Below are 21,321 nucleotides of genomic sequence, written 5' to 3' on the forward strand. Positions count from 1 at the left end.
TGTATTTTGTTGATATCACCCACGTGATAAGCAGTGTTGGGAATAAAGCATTACAAAAGTATTTAATTACTGTAATGCATTATTTATTTATTTCCTGTAACTAATGTAAGGCATTGCAGAGGGGGGAACTGTAATATATACTAGTTACAATGCTAGTAACTTAAGTTACAATACGTTTTACTGTAACCTGGATTTTAATGGTGTTCAGTGTGGTGGGTCAGAAAGCTATTCCTGAACCTGCAATTTTTTTAGTCTGTTAAAGTTACTTAAGTAATGCAAAAGCAATGCCTTAGGCCTACATTTTAAATAGTAATAGGCCTATGGTAGTGTAAGGGTTGAAAAGACAGTAGGCCTATGCCTATTGGGTAGGCCTGATCAGTAGGCTGCTTTACAGTTTTTGAGTAACTTGCCCAACAGTGGTGATAAGGTGATTTCCTAGGTCTACTCTTGTATGCCTATATGGACTTTCATGGGTTTTTCATAGTAAGCTAGCCTGATATCAGCCAACAACAACAATGCACATAACAATGACAGACCTACGCGACGATGGAGATTGCTAAGGTAAGGATTAAACATATGACGTATTTATTTAGATCAAATGCTCAAAACCCCCATGTTACAAGCTGCTTCATACAGTAGGCACCGATGATCTTTTACCCTGTGGCTCGCGATTGTTTGGTTTCCCTGACAACCAAACGAGCCCTGCCAGCCCTGCGCAAGAATCCGTGTATCATTCGTTCATTTGTTATCCGATTGTTTCATTTTCCATTTTTGGGGGTGCATAATCGAAAAAACGAGAAAACGAAAAACGAGAAAACGAACCGTAATCCGATTTCTGGTTTTGGTTTTGAAATCGGAAAAACGAGAAAACGAACCGTAATCCGATTTCTGGTTTTGGTTTTGAAATCGGAAAAACGAGAAAACGAACCGTTATCCGATTTCTGGTTTTGGTATTGAAATCGGAAAAACGAGAAAACGAACCGTTATCCGATTTCTGGTTTTGGTTTTGAAATCGGAAAAACAAATGAACGAATGATACACGGATTCTGAGTACTTCCACTTCTGGTTATAACATGCATAACTTCACATAACCAATTTTAACTTAAGATAGGATTTAAAACATATGAAAATTGAATAAAGGGAATTGAAAGTAACCTACTTAGGACTTTTTAGCATTCGTTACCTGCTCCAACCAGTGATGCTAACATAAGGCAAAGCAAGTTAATTTATTATTATGTAGAACTTGAACTATAGTGCCTTGTTTAACAGTAAGGATGACAATGTAAGAGAGTAGCCTATTATGATGGCATGTGATAGTCTGTAACATTATGCCCATAAAGACATCTTTGGAAAATGAAGGCTAAAGCTAATGCTAGGAGCTAGTGACAATGTATGCTAGTTAGCTAGCTAAATGATTCATTCAATAATATTGCAAAAAAGTTTGTCCCGCCCGTGTAAATCAAACTCATCATGTGTGTTCTTGTGCTTTGTGAGGTTGTCTCCTGTTCAGCTTTAAGGGGAAATAATGGACCACAAGGTTTGGCAATCTTTAGATGTCACATTTAATGTTTTCACCATTATTCTTTTGATGGAACCTTTAAAGGTGTACCTAACACTTCCCATATGACAACTAATATTTAGTCATTAAGTTTGATTTACAGTGCTTGAACGCAGAGCTTATTAGATACATCTATGTACTGTATATACTGCAAGTTTTATTCAAATTACAATGCATCTGATTAAAACATCAAATATACAAACATTGTAGAAGACAGCAAATTATGAATCCAAAGAGTCCAGTAGTTGCTGAGTTGGGGTTAGTCTAACACACGTTTGTCAGTTATTACTTTACAATTTTTCAAAATTGAGCATCATTTGATTCAAGTACTTCATTCCAACACAAAATAAAACATATAGGAAACTAGTATATCTACACAAAGAGTTCATACAGGCAGCAAGGGGAGGGAGAGGGACTAGTACCACTGCTAGCTGTGTTCATTCCTGAGAAAATTCCCATCGAGTTTCCAATAGACACCCATGGCATGTCTCTGTCCTGTAACCTCATTTGGATCAGAAGAGTCCTTGGTGAATGGTTAAGAGATAATCCTCAATGATGAATATTACCCAATGTCAAGGTGCAGTTATTTTTTCATAACAGTTCGGGGTGGTAAATCCCTTGTGAAGCTGTTTCCATTTGAATAAATCAAATTATTAGGGACTGATCGAAAAGGGAGCTATAACGAGTTTAATGAGTGATACCTAAGAAAAACCAAATATGTAGGTAAACACTTTAATATTTTTCTGTCATATAAAACACAAGGAAATTAAAAAACACCTTCACATCCAGTTGGCGTTGTGTGGGATTCTAGGAGGGAGTGGTTTGCAGTTGATTGGCAAAAGGGATTTGTAAAAACAGAAGCATATTAGAGACTGCATTATTAAGCAAGCCTCCGTTAAAGTCAGCCGGATGTCAAAGCTAATTTTCGTAGTAGCCAAATGTTGGTACTACAACTTCTGTGTCAGTCCTTGACGTCATCTGGGTGACAATAATTACATTACTCCCATTGACTTACATTAGGAGAGGGAAGTCTGTAAATCGAATTTTGTTGGCGGTATGTCAACTACCTAGTACGAACACTTGAATAAACCTTCTTTTAATGCCAACAGACCTGAAAAGTTTGATTGGAAGCGGGGCCTAAGGGAAATTAAGGTGAGAATGCTCCATGGTTCCAGACCCCGGATGATCCGGTACTCAAGAGTCAGGGCATTCTGGTCGACATCCAGCGCTATATCCACTTCTGAAATTACTTTGTATTTGTAACAAACCTGGCACTTGAACCTGAAAGCTAATATCATACATCACATTTTCAGTTGGATCTCAACATCATCATGACTTGTTATTGTTTAGTTACACATGGAAATACTTCCATGTGTGGTTTCAAACAGACAACGCTGACTTTCCTTTTTTTTTCTAAATGCCGCCCTGGAGAAAGCGATGAGGATGTTTTCTTAATTTCCTTGTGTCAAATTGAAGTTTTGTTTGGTTTTCTAGGGTTAAAACTTTGTGTTGACCCAATGTCTGCCAACACTAGGAAGAAGTATTACTCCAAACAGCAGCAGAATAGTGTGAGTTATGGGAAAATAAGCAGCCAATCCTAGCTCTGCAAACAAATGGAAACACACTGTGTGTGTGTGTGTGTGTGTGTGTGTGTGTGTGTGTGTGTGTGTGTGTGTATATATTTTTTTTAGAGCTTCTCATACAAGGTTTTCATATCCAACCCATCTCTCGGTTGTGAAATAGCACGAATACCTCTTTTTTAACCTATATTTTCTATAAGCATGCATTTAACTTATCTATATATAGCTTTAAGATTTTCTGGCTGGTTTAGCTTTAATAATGAGAAAGATTTGAAAGGGGGGGATAGAGGGGATGACACATTTCAACAAAAATATATCAAAATACAAACTTTGTGTTTTTGTTATTCACGGTTAAAGCAATATTGAAAGCCAAATCCAAAGTGAATTCCTCATAGGATTCATACTTAAAATGTGAATTATTTAGTGGATTCTGATTCATTAAAAATATATATATAGTTCAGCCTGCAAAAAAAGAGACACCGTCCAATAAGCCAAAAGAAGAAGTTAGTTTGTTATCTGAGAGTCTAAAATAAGTCCTGTTTGAATCGAATCGTTGCCAGTGAGCTTTGAACACAGCCACTGTGGCGAGCGTCGCTCTCCCCGCCCTCCTGCTCTATCGAACAGTGAAAATAGACTAACAGTCAGGGAACCCTTGGCCATCGGTGGTACTTTGTAATACAAACGTCTGGATGATTTCTTAAAATTTCAGGTGAATGTTTGGATAGTGCGGTAAAGTTTGCAGGGGGAAGCAGTCCATATTAATCAGTATAAAAGCTTGAATGGACATTCAAGTGTTTTCAAATCATCCCCACGTGAAATCAAAAAGGTGTGGAGGTAAACAAAGCCAAGATATTGAGCTCAGAGGTAGAGACCAACACGGTGAATCATTTATATACATATTCACACAGTGCTGCTGTGGTGAAATCATTAACAACAATAACAAAAAAAGGCTTCTCCTTAGATATATCTACAACTCTGCTGTACACACAGATCAAACGACTCAGGATTCTTCTAGTAGCAGGGTAAAAACCAAGAAAATATATACATTTGTATGCAAGTTTGAAAAATAAAAAGGAACTTCACAGCCCTCCAAAGGTGCAGGCTAATACAATTTCTATACAGTGGTTTTGTTTTCTAGGTTTGTGTGTAGTTTTCTATATTTACCATATATACACATCATACTTTAAGGTGTGGGGAATAATGCATGCTGTAGAACACAAGAACAGCAATAGAAAACAATTCTGAAAAATATATTAAATAATTTACTTCAAAGCTCTTTTTGGGGGGGGCGACAGTATGAGGAAGGGAGGGGGGCAGTGGATTTAGAAAATCCCCGTATAGATGAGACCATGCCATCATTCATGTGCTACTTGTTTCTATGGTGAGCAGCTAAAAGCAATCCAATGGAAAAAGTCGCTCAGTAGTATGTTTGATATATTCATATAGAAGAAAACTCTTGATAATATTGGAGATTAAACTGCTTCTTTACCTTGGTGCGCTTTCTCGATTTTGACATTTTGTTCACGAGAGTGATTGTTCCCCGTTTTTCGTGTCGTTCTACAGCGTTCCAGAGGAAGACTGTCCTGTCTGAGCTACCAGTCTTTAGTTTATATTTTCTCTACAATCTGGATCTGATTGACATAGCGTTAGCCGTCTTCCTCCCCAACAATACGAGAATATAGTCCTTATCCCCTTCAGTTGATCTGTTACAATGGAATTTCAACTCGCTTTCGATAGAGCTGATTAAAATGACCCGGTTGGGGACTGTTGCCGACACAAAGCAGCTCCTCTGCTTGGCACGTATCAGATATGGGAGTTATAAATAAAAAGCATTTTTCATTCACAATCGACCGGTTGACTCAAGAAACAGGAAGGGTGGCATACGGTAGGGTTAGGGTTAAGCTGGATTCACATGATACTCAAATTACTCTTAGCTAGGGTTCTCTTAGCTCAGCAGCTTAGCTTCTAGGGTTAGGTCATAGCTTGTGCCGCTCCATACAGCTCTTATCTGATTGGTTGCACGTTGAAACGTCAGTGGTAACCACGTCGAAATTGGAAAAAATTGAACTGTGAGTGAAGGGCTCTGCGACCATTTCAAGAAGTCTGCGACGGAGATGGAAGAGAGTAGTTGGGGGGGGGGGCGTGGTGGCGATGTCCGTAGGGACTCAGCTTGGGAACTGGAACGTCACCGGTTCAAGACCCTGAAAGACCAAGTGCTACAGAGGTGTCCCTGAGCAAGGCACACTGCTCCCTGGGTACCTACTGCTCCTAACACTAGGATGGGTCAAATGCAGGATGTAAATGTCCGCTCTGTGGGACCATGAAGGGTTCCTTTTTGCCTAGAGCTTCCACCTAAGCGCTTCTCCATAGAAACAGAACAGGCCGTTTTACAGCATATCATGTGAATGCAGCTTTAGGGTAATAAATTGTGGTGTAAACTGAAGTTTTCTTGGATCTTCCCACACAGGTAGCAGGGGTTTTAAATCCTTAATATCTAAGTGGTTTGTACACGGAGCAATTCAAGCAAGTGTAGCGGGGTACAAGGGAGGGCTTACATGTTTCAGCTCAGTGCGGACTCTCTGGTTTTATTCCTGAGTCTTTCTCTTCCTATTCTTTGGGGTAAAGTTAGCTCAGTTTGGCCAAGTGTGTTAATAGTTGCCTTACTGATAACCAGTGAAGTTAGGAGGCACACAAGAGGGTGGCACACATTCATTCATAACAAAAAATCAGTTTTGCTCACAGGACTGTTTAGCAAGGAAGTCTGGTTGCTAGCATAGTGAACCCGGAAATGTTGAGTACACCAAAGTTCTATGATAGAAATGTATAGCAGGGGCCCCCAGCACATAGAAACTGCCGGATGCTAACTTGCTCATGTTGGGCACTTAGCACAATTAGCATATTAGCTTATGTAAACCATAGTAAAAAACCTTGCTTGGCTGATTTGGAAAATGTTGGAGTGGTTATGGGGATTATTGAGGATGATGAATCCATATTGGACATTTTCAGGATCAAAAACGGCAGTTTTTCTGCTTTCGGTGGTGGCGAATTCAGTCGGGAAGGTCACCGGTTCAAGTCCCTGAAAAATCAAGTGCTACCAAAGTGTCCCTGAGCAAGGCACCGTGCATATCTCAGCCCACTGCTCCTAACACTAGGATGGGTCAAACGCAGAATGTAAATTTCCCCTCTGTGGAACGATAAAGTTTCCTTCTTCTCTTCTCCCATATATCTTTCAAATCCACCCAAAATTAATGCCATTTTTTATATTAAAGTCTAACATGAATTCAGCTCTCGAATAACCCCAAAACCACTTTAAAATAGTCCAAATCTGTCAAGCCATTTTCTAACTATTGTCCCCATAGGCTGATGTTAATTCATGCTAATTAAAACACATATGCTAATTTTGCTAATTGCCCAACACATTCAAGTTGGCATCCAGCTGCTTCTATGTGCTGTAGACCTGTACTTTATATACACATTTCTATCATAAAACTTTGGGGTACTCAACATTTCCCAGTTCACTAAAGATGTCTGGAGCAACTACACTATCACACGAGTGCTGAGCTGAGTATGAGCAGTACAAGTGCCACGGGGAAAGGTGTTTTTGAAGCGGGGCATAGTAGGAGGGTATCCTTCAGAGTGGTCCCTTTAAAACGTGTTTCCTGTCCATGGAAAGGTTCAATTGTTCTTCATGTAAATGAGCCTTTAAACCCTCACCTTCAACACTGAATTCCTTCAACAAAAACAAAGACTATTTATCTTAAAAACCCCACACAAGTTTAGCATAAAATCTAATCTACTGACCACTGTGAACACGCAATACTTCCAATGGAAATAAACCTGCCCCTTCAAGTTTACATATTGGACCAGGTTCAACTTAATATTACAGAGAATATTTAGAAATGTTTAGGGGCCTCATGTATAAACTTTAATTATGCGCAAAATAGCATGTACTTAATTTGATGTTCTTACACATGTATACTACACACTTATATTCCTGTATGACTGTCCTTGTCTGCCAAACATTTGTGGATTTGTGTATACGCTCATCTTCATGGAGATATAGAAGAACCATAAATAAATGTCTAAGTGTGCGATTTAGTTTATTATTATTCTTCCCTTATAATTGATCTAAATAGACCATAGCGCTATGGTGTGCTCGGTAAAGAAATGACAGAAGGTTTCTGCGTCTGATGGATTCTAATTGTCTGTTTGATAAGGAGGGTTCATAACGGAAAAGGGTGGGAATCAGATAAAACTTTCCTTCAGGCCATTTCTGGAAACAAAGAATCATGGCAGATTATTTAAATGACGGTGCTTATTTATAATATTTTCCACCTTATGCCATATCTTGCCAAAGTGCTTAAATGTTTAGGACGTCTAACGACAAATTAAACGGAAAGGCGAACTATGATCGCTAGTGACGGTGTTTTTTTGCTAAATCCTGACCAATCCTCCTTCACCTCACTATCCTTCTTTAACCACATGACATGTTGCACTGAGGTTAAGAAAATGTGGTTATAAAAAGACCTGATTTATTGACTAGTAAATTGCAGCCATTAAAGATTGTGAACTCCTGACGTCGGGTAGAAACGTACAAAATTCAGACGGCTAAAATGTTATAAATCCCAACATTGCAGATCTGCCCACATCTTGCATTTATACATGAGGCTCCTGATCTTTGGCAAATCAACTGTTACATCAGTTAAAAACGATGGCCAACTGTGCAGGGGAACACTTGGGGATACAGGGGGGTTACATGCCTGTAATAATTAATTTTTAATAAGTTAAAATATCAAGTGCATGTTCTTATAAAATACGGGGAGCTTTAAGCCTACCTACAATTACAATCGATTGTCTGAAGATTGGATTTCGTTTTCAGTGGCCTGATTGAGTAGGGAAATGAATTTGTGATCACAGAAATGTTAAAATAGACATCTTTTTTTAAATGTATATTAATATATATAACTAAACAAATGTACAATAAGTGTAATCTACCTGGAAGTAACCAGAAGAGTTTGTTTAAAACATTCTGATTTGGTCTACAGAGCTTTCATTTGCATACCGAGCTCCTCTACCCGCTCTAAAGCAGTGATCAGTGGATCTCTCTTCGTGGTTTCATATTTCAGCAGACCTGCGAGTCCTGCTCTCCAGTGAAATGCTACGCAGACGATAGAAGACGTAACGACGCGTTCCTGTTCCCGATCTAGCAGCGTGTTGGAAAGGTGAGGACGCACAGCAGCAGCTATTCCCACACCAGCGGGGAGGGAGGCATCTCAGAGGGCTGAGCCACCGTGGAGCTGTGGAAGGTCAGAGGGAGGTTAACGCCAGCTCTTCGTTTGGATGTGACTTAGTAAAAGAGTTTCTCTCATCCAAAATATACATTGTAGTACAGTGTTTACATTTTTACTGTAATTTGGTATGTTTTTATGAATATTTGCATTATTTTATTCAGCTTATGTTAATATAAATACCTATATTTATTTGATCTTTTTTAAACATTTTATTTTAACCTCTTGATTTTGTGTTTATTCTCAATGATTTATCTTTTGAGACTTTTTACGTTAACTCCTTTAGTTTTCAATTTATCTTTGTGAATATTTTATTTCAACTTCTTATCTTTTTAACTCTTAAAAAAACACTATCACAATTAAATTCATATTATATTCAATAAACTTTGACATGTTTGATGCTAAAGCAACACATTAGGTAATGTTCTAGGTATTAACACTTTTACAGGTTAGGAATTGGGTCTTTAATCATCTCAGCCAGATTCAAATGTGGATCGAACGTGACTCGTTAGCCTAGCTTAGCATAAAACAGGAAGACTGCTAGCCTAGAGCCACCTAAAAGGGTTAATATAAATCTTCCTACAACTCCAAACCTTCTGATTACATTTTGTCTCTTTTGTTTGTGCATACACACACTCTTAGGCTCTCCTGCTGTGTGTTAGTCCCCCACCTGATGAAGCTCTTGAAAGCAGCTGACTGAGGGTTAATGCAGAGCGGCACCCGACTCCCCTTCTGCTGCTCCAGGATGAACTGATGGATGATCTCTGTGAGGGGGAAGCACAGACACCGTTTATCACTCATCGTTATCCAAATTGACTTATTTTTTACCTTTTTTTCATTGTTAAAATGTCCTTCATCTCAACACTCAAGGCTACCAGTTAGTAAACAACAGCAGGTAAACGTACCTTTGACCTGTCTCACTGAGCTGAGATTTTTCTCAAAGCCATCGTCAAATTTAGGATTAGTGACGGGCTCGAAGTCGCTGGTGTAGACGCGGCCGGTGGAGGTTGTATAGCAGCATTTGCACATGCAGGTGTGGTAGCGCAGGCGACCCTCGTCCAGGTAAGGGTGAGCTAGGGCGTCCTTCGCTGAAATCCTCTTCGACTGGAGACCAAACACACCGGTTATTTATGAGTGAGTATTGGCTACATTTGACATTCATCTGTCTCAGAATACAGTTCAGGTGCAGGTTATTTATTTGGAAACGTAGGTAGATTAGTTTGGTGTACAAAGACAAAGTATCATTGGAGACAACAGACATAATAATGACACATTGCTGTAGGCGTACCCTGAAGTTAGCATTGCAGGGCTTACCGCGGCTAAAAGCAATCGGATTTTAATATTGTACTTTGAAATCTTGCAGAAAGTAAGATCTGGGGCAAACACACTTTTAGGATACATTTTTTGTTCAGTAGGATTAGTTCCACACATAGTATTAACACCACTTTTATAATAGTTGAAGCCTAAACTCAATCGGCAAACAAATGGCTACAGATTGCTATAAACGAGCTTCAGTCGGCTAATGTTTGGCATGATGACGTTTAGTAGTTTCATTTAGCCATGTTCAACTGTGGGGTATTTGCTGAACTATTTTATGTTCTAGAATAAAAAACATGAAAATATTTTGTTGCTTATTTCAGGCATGTAACCAAAAACATGTTGACTTCCAGAACCGGGGAGCTGGTAGTAGTAAAATGCTAGCTCATTTCCTGGGTTCAGGACGCATTACTGCACCACTTTATGCGATTTTGATAGAATTTTCATTTCATTTTCCTTCCCTACTACTAAGGGTCAGTATGAAAACTAAAAAAGTGGTGCTATACACAGGGTTACGCAGCGTGCACGCGGTTCCGTTGCGTTGGCTCTTGACGCACCTTCCCATTCACTTTGAATGGGGTGACGTCAAGCTTTGCCGAACTCCATTGTGGTTCTGTAGTTTCACTTTGGCTCCGTTGCTCGTGGTGAAAGTTGAGAAAAGTTCAACTTTTCAAGCGTAGACGGAAGTGCCAGCCAATCAAATCCCATGTATGTTAATATGCCAGTACAAGCGCTAGCCAATCAGACCACGTGTATGTTAATATGCTGGGACAGCCATAGCGCGGGTCAGTTCATCATTCTCCTAAAAAGAGGAGAGAATAATAATAGCGGTACGGAGTCACCCGGTCTTATACGACCAGTCCCTAACATACAGGGATACAAACAGGAGGAACCAGGCATGGAGAGAGGTGGCAGAGACAGTGGTTGAAACTATATGTAGGTACTGTATGTATTCGCCTGTTTGTTTGGGGTGGGAGATTAATGTGATTGGTTGTTGGTCACGTTAACCCCAAGCGCCAGACACACCCACCGGCAAGCATCAACGCAACGGAACCGTGTGTACGCTGCGTTTGTCTGCAATCTATTGCTGCTACATTTGATTGAATGAATACAAAGCACAATTGTTTAACTCTCCATGTAGACAACATGCATCAGCTGTGTATTTCTCCTGCTTGTATCACTTGTATTATTAATAATGCAAGGATGAAGTCTAAAAAGTGCACTGAATAAATATAGTTATCTACATTTTGCAACCTACAGTATATAGAGAAAAGTGAGCTGCTCTCTGGCTCCTCGCAGTTTGTATTCCCAGCAGCTAGAGCACAGGTGCACACACGGGCATGGTTATTCTGCTGTTTTCCTTTGTTGCTTGCTTCAAACAGTCCTGTGTTGTGACAGTGACAGACTGTGTGTTCTGTGTTGTACGGTACATATCTATAATTACACTTCAAGGGGTTCGGCTCATTAACAAAACAAAACGCTCCACCGTGTGCCTGTAACAGGATGACTCACCGGATCAAACACCAGCATCCTGCAGAGGAGGTGCACGGCCTCATGCGTGGCTTGGCTCGACAGAGTGTACAGGACAGGAAGTGATGGCTGTGGACGAAACAAACATCATTCAGCTTCTGCTAAACTTCATCAACATGCGTGTCAATAATATCTTCAATCATATTACAGTTCTAATGACTGATGTGCCAACAGGATGTGGGGAGGAAAACTGCAGGCTACGGATGGTTTCTGAAAGCTTAAATATTCAACATGGCCCCATTTTTAATGAGGGTTGCATCAGGACATGTGGGGAAATATTGAAGGTGAACTGTCAAGGTAAAAACAGGTAACTTCTTGGGATAATAACTATGGAGCAACAATCACAAACCCAGCTTCCCCCAGGATAAACATGTATTGTGATTGGGATGAAATGGTGTCATTACAGAGTCTGTACTGTACGACGGCAAAACCCCAGTATCACTTCATCTTTGAGTCAACTCAAGCCCACCTGTTTGTGGGGTCCTCTGACGATGTGTGTGCGAGCGCCTTCACACGCCGTCCTCATGGCCTCCATGGAGGGAGTCCCCAACAGGTCAGTGATGAGATCCAGCTGCACGGCAAAAACACACGTTATGGTTCTGCGTGCCAGATGTTTTCTTTAAGAACAGAGGAATTTATTTCATGTATGCCAGCGAGCAGTAGCTAAATCCCACCAGGTATACCATCGTCACAAAAATAAGACAGTATAATGTTTAACAAACCTGTGAGGATCCACTCGCATGTATCAAACATGCTTTCCAGAATGTTCTTTTAAATGTAGGAAGTAGCCAAAAGACCTTATGTTAAATATTTGTATTCTATTTGAGTCTTTTGTTGGACCTTTATGTTTGTGTAAATACCTTTTTAAAATTATTTTTATTATTATTTTAATGTATTATTGTATACAACAACAATGTTTATAAATCCATTTTTTATTATAATTGCTTATTTTATTTTATGCTAAAATGGAACAAAACCCAACCGGGATAAAGTATCGATTCTTCTAATCTACTTTCTTTCAATATAATTAACATTACTAAAGCTCGAAGATATTTCAAATAGAAACCCTTCCAGGAAACCCTCAGAGCCACGGAGAGGCTTTTAAGGCGAAACATGTGAGCAGGAAGTGTTTGGTTTCACAGGCGGCAGATTAACAGTGACGGGCGCAATGTGCAAAATAAAAGCAGCTTGGAAACAATCAGTAAATAATTAATGTAGTGGAAATGTACATCATCCTGAATGTTTCAAGACGACAAAAGTAACCATAGGGAGAGTGTTGAGTTACCAGGACGGCTCCTCACTAAAATATATTGAAATATTAAACTGGAAATTGACGAGACAGGCCTGGTTGGTTCTCTTTGCAGATAATGACAGCGTGACCATTGTAAGACCCCTTTTTGTGTGTAAATATTGTTCTATTATGTATATGCGCACATCGTATTTGAATATTTGATCTGCATTTAATTAAGGGCTGGGCAATATATTGATATGACATTGATATGATATGGGACTAGATATCACTTAGCTTTTGGATACTGTAATTATAAGTGTAGTTTTATTTTTTCTCCGTTAAATTTATTTTCGGAATAAATCTGACTATTACAGCTCTTCTGTTAATCGACATTACTGCTGATTATTCATTCAAATCCTCAGTTTGTAAATGTTGAATGAAAGCATCAATGGTAAACCCTACAATATGGTCAAAATATTGATATACAGGTATACAAATTCCAGTATATTTGTTTTTCTTGATCACTCAGCCCTAATTGAATTCACTATGTAAATCAAGCCTCAAGGAACTCCCCCTAAGGATGGACGGTGTTCTCGTTACCTGCTGGATGGGACTCTGGGCTTGGAAGAGGATGCGTCTCCCCAGCAGCTCGGCGAAGATGCAGCCCACAGACCAGATATCGATGGAGTTGGAGTAATGGCGGCTCCCCATGAGGATCTCAGGAGCCCGGTAGTACTGCGTCACCACTTCCTGAGTCATGTTTCGGGACTCATCCGACTCCTCCACCCGGGCCAGGCCAAAGTCACAAATCTGGAAGGCAGTCGTTCAGAGGTAACTGCACCTATCCCATATTTGATTTGTTCATATTTTTTTACCCTGATTCTTTAGTCTGTGAGGGTTTGATAAGTCCACCAGTGTATTTTAAACTTCTTTGGTCTGTGAGTTTACCCCAGATTGGCCTTGAAGAACAGAACTTGTACAAATGTAAAATTGAGTAGGGAGACCAAGTTTCTGTCTTTTTGTCCCCAGCTGGGAGATGGGTTCTGACTCTGTGACATGTTCAGTTGACTTACAGAAGGATGGCCACATAGAGCCTGCTTCACGCACCTTGAGCACACAGTTGCTGTTGACCAGGAGGTTGCCAGGTTTGATGTCTCGGTGTAGGATGCCAGCAGAATGAAGGTATTTAAGTCCTTGTGATGGTGGAGATGGTGCAGGAGGAGATAACAGGAGAGGATATTACACCAGATATGGTATTAGATATGCAATATTTTTCATTTCAACCAGTTGCTGTCATCTTTTCTAACTTACTTCGAACAAAACTAAAAAACTGTACTTGAATAAAGTGAACACTGACAGGAAGGGGATCTCAAAGAAAAATAGCTGAGAACCTACCTCGTAGAATCTGATATAGAAACACTTTGGCGTGGTCTGAGCTCAGAGGCTGTGGTGATACGATGATCTTATGGAGGTCACTTTGCATCAGTTCAGTCACCACATAGCTGGCCAGTGGGAAATTAAGGGGGAAAACAGAAACACATCCAACAGCACAAAAAGCAAATCTCACGGAGAACCACTGGTGTTCTAAAGCCATACTCAATATCTTAAGGTTAGGCCTCAGAATCAGCAGGCCTCCTGTTCCCAACTATACCTAAGGGCAGCTCTGTCCTTACGGGTTCATTGGTTCCACCGGTACAGGAGCATCATAGATAAAATAAACTATTTAGTGTTTTCCGTGACAGCTTATTTGGCCTCCTTGTCCTTAGAATATTTCCATCTTGGTTATAAATTACACTATTTTGCTTACACAACATTGAACGAAACATCCACCTTTATAACCACACTTCTCATCGATTGGTTTTGTTTTTTTCAAACTCCAGTAATATGCTTTCATACAAACTGAAACATTGCTATTGAAATGGACATGGTATCAATAAAGGATCCCCTTGAATGAATAAATGTTGAAGGATACATTTCTTCAAAGTAGTCAATGTGCGGAGGTTGTAATATGTCAAGAGCAGAGAGAACCTGAGGAAAAAGGGGAAGAAGAAAAGACATGTTTTTTTAAGGTTGAAACCAGGTTTTAGGCCGAGACAAGCAAAGACATCTATAGACTGCTTTTCAGAAGTCATGCTAACTAGGCTAACGTTACTAACTAAGAGACTCAATCACCCTGCATGTTAGCTGGGAGTTGAGGCAAATTTTCGTAGTAGCAAAACGACTGTATAAAAACGTCTGTCAGTAACATGACATCATTGGGCTCCATTTATTTCAATTAGACAACACCAACCATGACGCTGCAGTAAAGTAGTGGATTGAAGGCGGGGTCAAGGAAACAGCAAGTGAGCATACTCTATGGGCCCGTGTCCCCAGATGATCCAGGTATTTTTTCTACTAGTCAGGCCAGTTTGGCTTCACATGCACACTGAAGAACGCTGATAGGAATGAATGGGGCCACGCCTCCAATGCTGTATGCATTTCTCTTTAAACATCCGTATTGATTGGAAATGCGTGTGACTAGTGCTAGCGTTAATAGACTTGTCGGTCATAGGACTGTCATTCACAATGACCTCCAGGTTAAAAAGAAAGGGGGTTCCACAAGGGTGTTTGTAGGTGGTACTTACATTTTCATGTTTGAAGAAGCATAGCATCTTCAGCTCCCGAAACACCCTCTTGCAAGAAACAAGGTTTTGGAAGACATTCGGCATTTTTTTGAGGGCAACTCGCTTTCCATCTCTGGGGTCTGTCACTGACCTGGGGGAGAGAACAAACACAATAAGATTTTGTGGCTATCTTGAGGATTTCATATTGTTAATATTAGCTTGATACAGTAATAATTTTTTATTGGACAATTGGGGTGCTTATTTCTTTCTCATTATCCAAAGGCTAGATGGTCAGGATTTTAAAAATACTCAGGGTCTCCAGGAGGTCCATTATTAATTATATTTTAGGCCCTTTGACTTTTTCTTGAACTGAAAAGCCAGTTCCAATATTGAGAAAAATTGAGAAACCATTTGGAGAAATTAGACTAAATGTGCTGTGGATATTCATAATCCCCAGAGGATGATTCATCATGTTTTTGCTGACACTTTCGATCCGTTAATGGCAACTAAATAATCAAATAGCTGAGATATCTTTTATGCAAGCTTGATGAATGGTCTGACTTTGGATTAGGAAAGTAAGTAAATGAATGAAGGGATCAGGGCAGAAGCAATACTTTATTACACATCCCAGTGTTTGTTGGTTGAGCACCTTTGCGAGGCCAAATCTTAATCTCCACCCTAAGGTCTAAGCCCTGAACCATTTAGGGACTTAACTGACGTCAGAGGTAAGTGCTTGAGTGCTAGCTGCTGCAAAGGCTCATACAAAACATGAACATAAAGTACTTTATTTCAATATATTAAGTTCCCTTGTCAATGACAAAACATGTGGTGTATGATTGTGGGTTTGGGAGTTAATTATTTTTTTGATCTTTCTTTCTTTCTTCACGGCCAAAGCACTGACGAGCTGATTGCTTGATTTGAACATCTTCCAGGCAATTGTCAAATAATAAATGAAAGGCTTTTTGTCCAATTTAGCATCATTCAGCAGAAGTTCAAAGAAATGCTTTCCAAATAAAATGATGTGTAATGTACTGTCTATGTGTGAATCGTAATTATTTGTTATGTTTTCCCTTGATATTGTAGGGATTCTACCTCCAAACGATTTTTAAAAGGTAGGGATAACAGCACATCCAAGCCCTCCATGTTCACTAATTTATTTAAGCTTCCAGGCTTCCCTTGGTAACCCATACGATTTACTGTCACAAATGTAATTCCCTCAAGCAAAGCATCCAAAAATGCATTGCAGTCTTACACCAAGTGTGAATGAAGGGCTTAAAGTATCTGCGATTGCCCTTGTGCGCAAGTTGATTTGGCACTCGCAAAGCCCTTAGACCTCACGCACTTAGCTGGAACGCGCATCAAAGTCCAAGATACCTAGTGTGGATGTTGAGATTGGGCCTTATTTAGCGATAGTTCAAAAAAAGTGGAGGAAATGCAGAGATTAAAGCCTTGTGAGGAACACAACAAGTGTAAGTAAGAGTATTTTAACTCTACACACTGTAGGCCTTTCCAACCACCCTTGAGTGACCTTTACAAATAGGATCAGTTAAGGCAAACAGATGGCAGCGCACTAAGATCCAATCTTTCACAAAGACTTCAACAATGTTTTCAATCCTTGAGTACCAACAGCCACAGTGCTATGGAATGGTCTCATGATGCTTGGATTTCACGGTTCATTTTATCATTAGTTAGGACTTCATTTGTTCATATTTTAGTGTTTTCAAGTCTGCTCCCGTTTATGTCTTTACTGTTAAACTCAGCTCTTCCTGTTGTCTTGATGGAATCCGTGTTATGTGAAATTTCCACAGCAGTAACTCAATAAGTAAAACAAAGTCATATTGTTCTGTATTTGCCACTTTGCTGCTCTCTCTCTCCTTTTTTCTTCTGTAACAGAAAGCACTTCCATTTTCCACTCTGACCATTTTAGATTGCTGTTGATCTCAGTGTTTCCATCAGCCGTATTTTCCGGACTTTGACCGTAAAAATCAGTTGAAGTCTGACAAATTTAAATATCACATCTTAATGCTTATGCACGCATCTATCGATGACACTTGTTTGATTTGAAAAAGCCTACTTTTCAATAAAACATAAATGTACGTGGAGTGATAATGTCTTTCTTTATAAGGCCTTCCAATCTATGCTTTTCAAGTTCAATAATAGACCAAGAAAATTTCACCCATGGTACATGGAAATCTTCCTGGACACATTGGCACCAATTTCTTTCTGACGGAAATGCTGATTAACCGACTGGCAATCTTCAGCACAGATTTTTCACAGCATAATGTGAAACATCACAGCTCTTAATATGAATCATCTGCGGGAAATATTTAGTCTTATAATGGTGCTCAACAAAGTAAAAAAAATTCTTTCAACCCCAAAGCCTAAGTGAACCCAAGCGGCATGCCCCAGTGCTGAATAATAAAGCCATGCAGAATTGCTAAACGCTTCGGTTCATCGAATCAAATCCTAAAGTCAATGTTGTTGTTTTTTTGTTAGATGCCTGAAATAAGGTCTGTAGTTAACACAAATGTACCACTTTGTTCTACAACATAAAACACCCCACTAGTGACTGTCTATTCTAACCCTCTCATACAGGAAACAGGCTTTACAAAGTGCTTCACAATTCAGGATACTATAATCCACTGGATAATGAATACTTTATTGTAAGCTCAGTATGATAAAAGTCATCACTTATAATTACTTTTGATTTGAGATTATAAATGCTCCTTTGATTAAAATGTTACAGAATGCAGTGTAGACTGCAAAAAAAGTATAATCAGTGAAATGGCCAAACAATCCAAACAAACAAGTAGATATAAAATATAAAAAGTTCAGAGAAGTAACCTTAAAGAATGTTTTATCATTTCATTGTGATTACTCAAGTTTTCACCTGTTCTATAGGTAAAACATCTAGTCACAGTACTTTACACAATGGACAATACAGCGACATGCTTTAGTCCACTTACAGCAGGTGCTAGTGTGCTCTGTTTCTGTTCATATCACTCAGTATAAAGATCAACTTCAGATACAGTATCACAATAAACAAACATCCCGAGTCACTTACTTCTTGTTGTCAATTGAATTTATTGTAAGTTCCCATTTAGGCTACACGTTTAAAATATCTGAACTGCAATATTAGTTATTATATTATAATTAAAAGTAATGGAAATCAGAGGCTGCCTGTAGGTCTGGTAGATGGATTTTAGAAAAAGGCTAGCAGTATGTACTGAAGAGGACGAGGGCCACATATGAAGTATTCATAAAAAAATGTTTTTGGGCGGAAAATGTTTAAGATTTAAGTCAGAATGTTGATAATTAATTTAGAATTATTTAAAAAGTGTTAATCATTAATTGTCAGATGTTTGACTTTTAATCTCAGAAGTAAAAAAAAGTAGTGCAGTGCACTTACCAAACAACCCCAAACGCTCCATAGCCGATGGGCCTGTCAGGCTCTATTTCGAGCTGCGGCTGCAGGTGGAGCGTGTGCTGCTGCTGCTGCTGCTGATGGTGGTGCTGCTGCTGCTGCTGGTGTTGGTGGTGGTGAACTTTCCCAGCAGCGGCTGCCTGAACCTGGGCGGGAGCCGCCGGTCCGGGAGCCTGTCCCGGAGCAGGAGATGGGAAATACGGCTGCTGCTGGCCGGGGTTGAGCATCACTGCAGCAGCTGCAGCAGCCGTGGAGCCGTGCTGTTGCACCGTGTGCACGGCGGCGGCGGAGCCCGGGTGCTGCAAGTGATGCTGGCCCGCGTGGTGGTGGTGCATGTGGGGAGGCGGAAGGTGCTGGAGTTGGTGGTGGTGATGCGGGTGATGGGCAGCTACTGTAGAAGAGCCACCGTTGTAAGCAGCCATCATTTTTGGAACATTTGTAGCCGTTGTGCCGCAAAGAGCCATTCAATGACCCGCCAGAAGCTGCCTAAAAGTGATGCAAGCTATCTGTCGACGGATGAAACTATTAAAAACTGTGGAAATGTGAAAATGACAACACCTGCTACTTTAAAAGTGTGGGTAGAGAAACCATTCCGGTGTGCCTCCTCATCATAATGCCAACAAGGATCTGACCCACTTCCTCTAAATGAGTTTTCTTGCTTTCACACCATTAGGCTACTGTAGCCCGGGGCTAATAACGGAGAGCATGTCATGAGAGTACAGTAATGGCCACCCAAGTCTGAATATCTGTACTGTGCTACTGCCAACAATGTTGAATAAAAACTTTTGACTAAAAAGTAACCCGCGCCCCCCTCAATAAATAAAAAGTCGCTGGCCCTAGATGTCCCTCATGATAGAGGTGGCACCCCCTCCCTCCGGATGAGATTCCCCGTGTTGATAGAACAGTGTGATCTAAAGCCTGTCACATGGGAAGCAGATCATTCATGTCTTAAAAGTGTCCAAGTTTGCCTCGGCTCCGGTCTTCTTCCCACCACAGGGGCTCCACACGGCTCGCATCTATAACGCCAAACTGAGTCCTCACAGTGTGTGTGCGCAGGCCAGACACGGGTAATCTCCGAGCCGTAATTAACGCTGCTGATCCGGTGCACAGGAGCTTGTATCCAAACCCAGGCCACAACAGGAGAGCGCAGGCAGGGCCAGGCCTCGGTCCTCCACTCTACTCACATATTAATACACTCCAGCGAGGCGCGCATCTGGAAGGAAACTCCCGTCATTCTGACAGAGTTACCAAGCTGAGACCATGACTCAAAAAACGAGATGAGAAATCCTCGGAGACGGCTGGCGGACAACTTATTTTCCCCATCGACAGCCTTGTTCCTGGTCACACTGTTGTCTCGCAGCTCATAGGCACACATCAAGGGGATATCGGTGCCGGGGGGAAAGTTAAGTCCGTTGAATGCTGAATAAATTATCCAGCTGCCAAACTAGAGATAAACAGTCTTCAACATGACAGTTCGGAGCTAGCAAAGAGGTGTCGCCCAATCACACAAGTAGTACTTCCGTTTGTGTCGTTGTCGCTGAGTGTGTTCGCCGGAGAAGAGGAAGCCCCCCCCCCCCCCCGCCGCCTGAAGCTCTACACTCCGGGCCCCCGCCGCTCCGTTGACACGGACATTATCAAACTATTGGTCACAAGGCTAACTATGATGTGCAGTTGTTCCAACATGGTGAACAAACCCTTAGCGACTCGGCGGTGAGATTACGCAGGACTGCCAGCCAATCGCCTTCCGGAGCGCAATGACGTCATGGTAATCCATGTGATTGACACCGTGCGCCGCCAACGACGTCTGCGGGCTGTGGTGAATGCTGCTCCGAAGAGCCAATGATATCCTCACAGAGACAGTGAAGAACTAACTGACTGTTCAATTCAATTCAAGAAAATATCTGGCGTCAAGTCCCATAACAGACAGATAGACCAATCAAGTACAGTGTGTGTATTAACAGAAGGAAACGGGATTTCCTTGTTAGATTAAGTACAGTATAATTTGGGGGAATTGTAGCCTCAAACCTTGTGTTAATGGCAGAACTGGGTTTGTATCCCTTCATGTGTCGATGCAGGTGAAACTAATCTCAGCCCAGTTCAATCGCCACACATTCACAAAAGTGTACTGTTTTTTAACTGTTTATTCCAGTAACATGTAGTTGTATTAGTGTACTCAAAAGAGTTGCAATCAGCCAAGTGTCTTGCACTTTGAATGAATTCAAGACTCTATTTGTCATATCCCCAACAATTACACAGAAGCATTTTATTTTAGTTTTTTGCAATATAATTATTCAATTCAGGTTCCCTCTAACAACGCTACTACAAAATGAAAAGGAATATATTTATTATGAAATATAGTACATTGACAGACTGGTATGAGTACAAAAGTTTGCTTTGTTTGGCCAAGATGTAAATGGTTTTCTTGGTACCAAGATGTCAGGGCTCTACATTCCTCTCTGTAGGCTGTCAGGCTTGTTCTACTGATCAGCAGCAAACTGGGTGATGGTGTTGGACAGTGGCGGACTCAGGCAATCTGAGGGGCTGGGGCAGGAAAAAATAAGAGGCACCAGCTATCGGTGGGGGGCGACCAGAGTGCAGGAAGATGTCTGGCATGTAGAGCAGTGTTTTCTTCATTTAAAGGCCACCTTAGTCTGCACTCCATCGCACTATTCTTCACTATAAGAGCCCCTTAAGGCCTTTTCTTTGGGTGTTCTTCAAATTGGCTTTGGTCTTTTTGGGCTTCGCCATGTGAGTGTGACTAAGGACTGGAGCGCGACAAGTTCAAAATAT

At 40.7% G+C, this 21,321-nt stretch overlaps 1 protein-coding gene across 1 annotated transcript; it reads right to left on the reverse strand.

The window, feature by feature from the left end:
- Positions 1 to 1,544: 1,544 nt before the first annotated feature.
- On the reverse strand, positions 1,545 to 20,104 carry nlk2 (nemo-like kinase, type 2). Its single transcript, XM_063906202.1, has 11 exons — positions 18,517 to 20,104; positions 15,129 to 15,258; positions 14,477 to 14,532; positions 13,900 to 14,006; positions 13,612 to 13,697; positions 13,105 to 13,314; positions 11,743 to 11,844; positions 11,256 to 11,342; positions 9,332 to 9,530; positions 9,097 to 9,190; positions 1,545 to 8,435 (listed from the first exon to the last, which is right to left on the reverse strand). The coding sequence occupies exons 1-11, from the start codon at positions 18,993 to 18,995 to the stop codon at positions 8,381 to 8,383; spliced, it is 1,605 nt and encodes a 534-aa protein (XP_063762272.1). The 5' UTR covers positions 18,996 to 20,104; the 3' UTR covers positions 1,545 to 8,380.
- Between the last annotated feature and the right edge of the window lie 1,217 nt (positions 20,105 to 21,321).

Source organism: Eleginops maclovinus, chromosome 18, assembly GCF_036324505.1.
Source record: "Eleginops maclovinus isolate JMC-PN-2008 ecotype Puerto Natales chromosome 18, JC_Emac_rtc_rv5, whole genome shotgun sequence".
Lineage (NCBI taxonomy): Eukaryota > Metazoa > Chordata > Actinopteri > Perciformes > Eleginopidae > Eleginops > Eleginops maclovinus.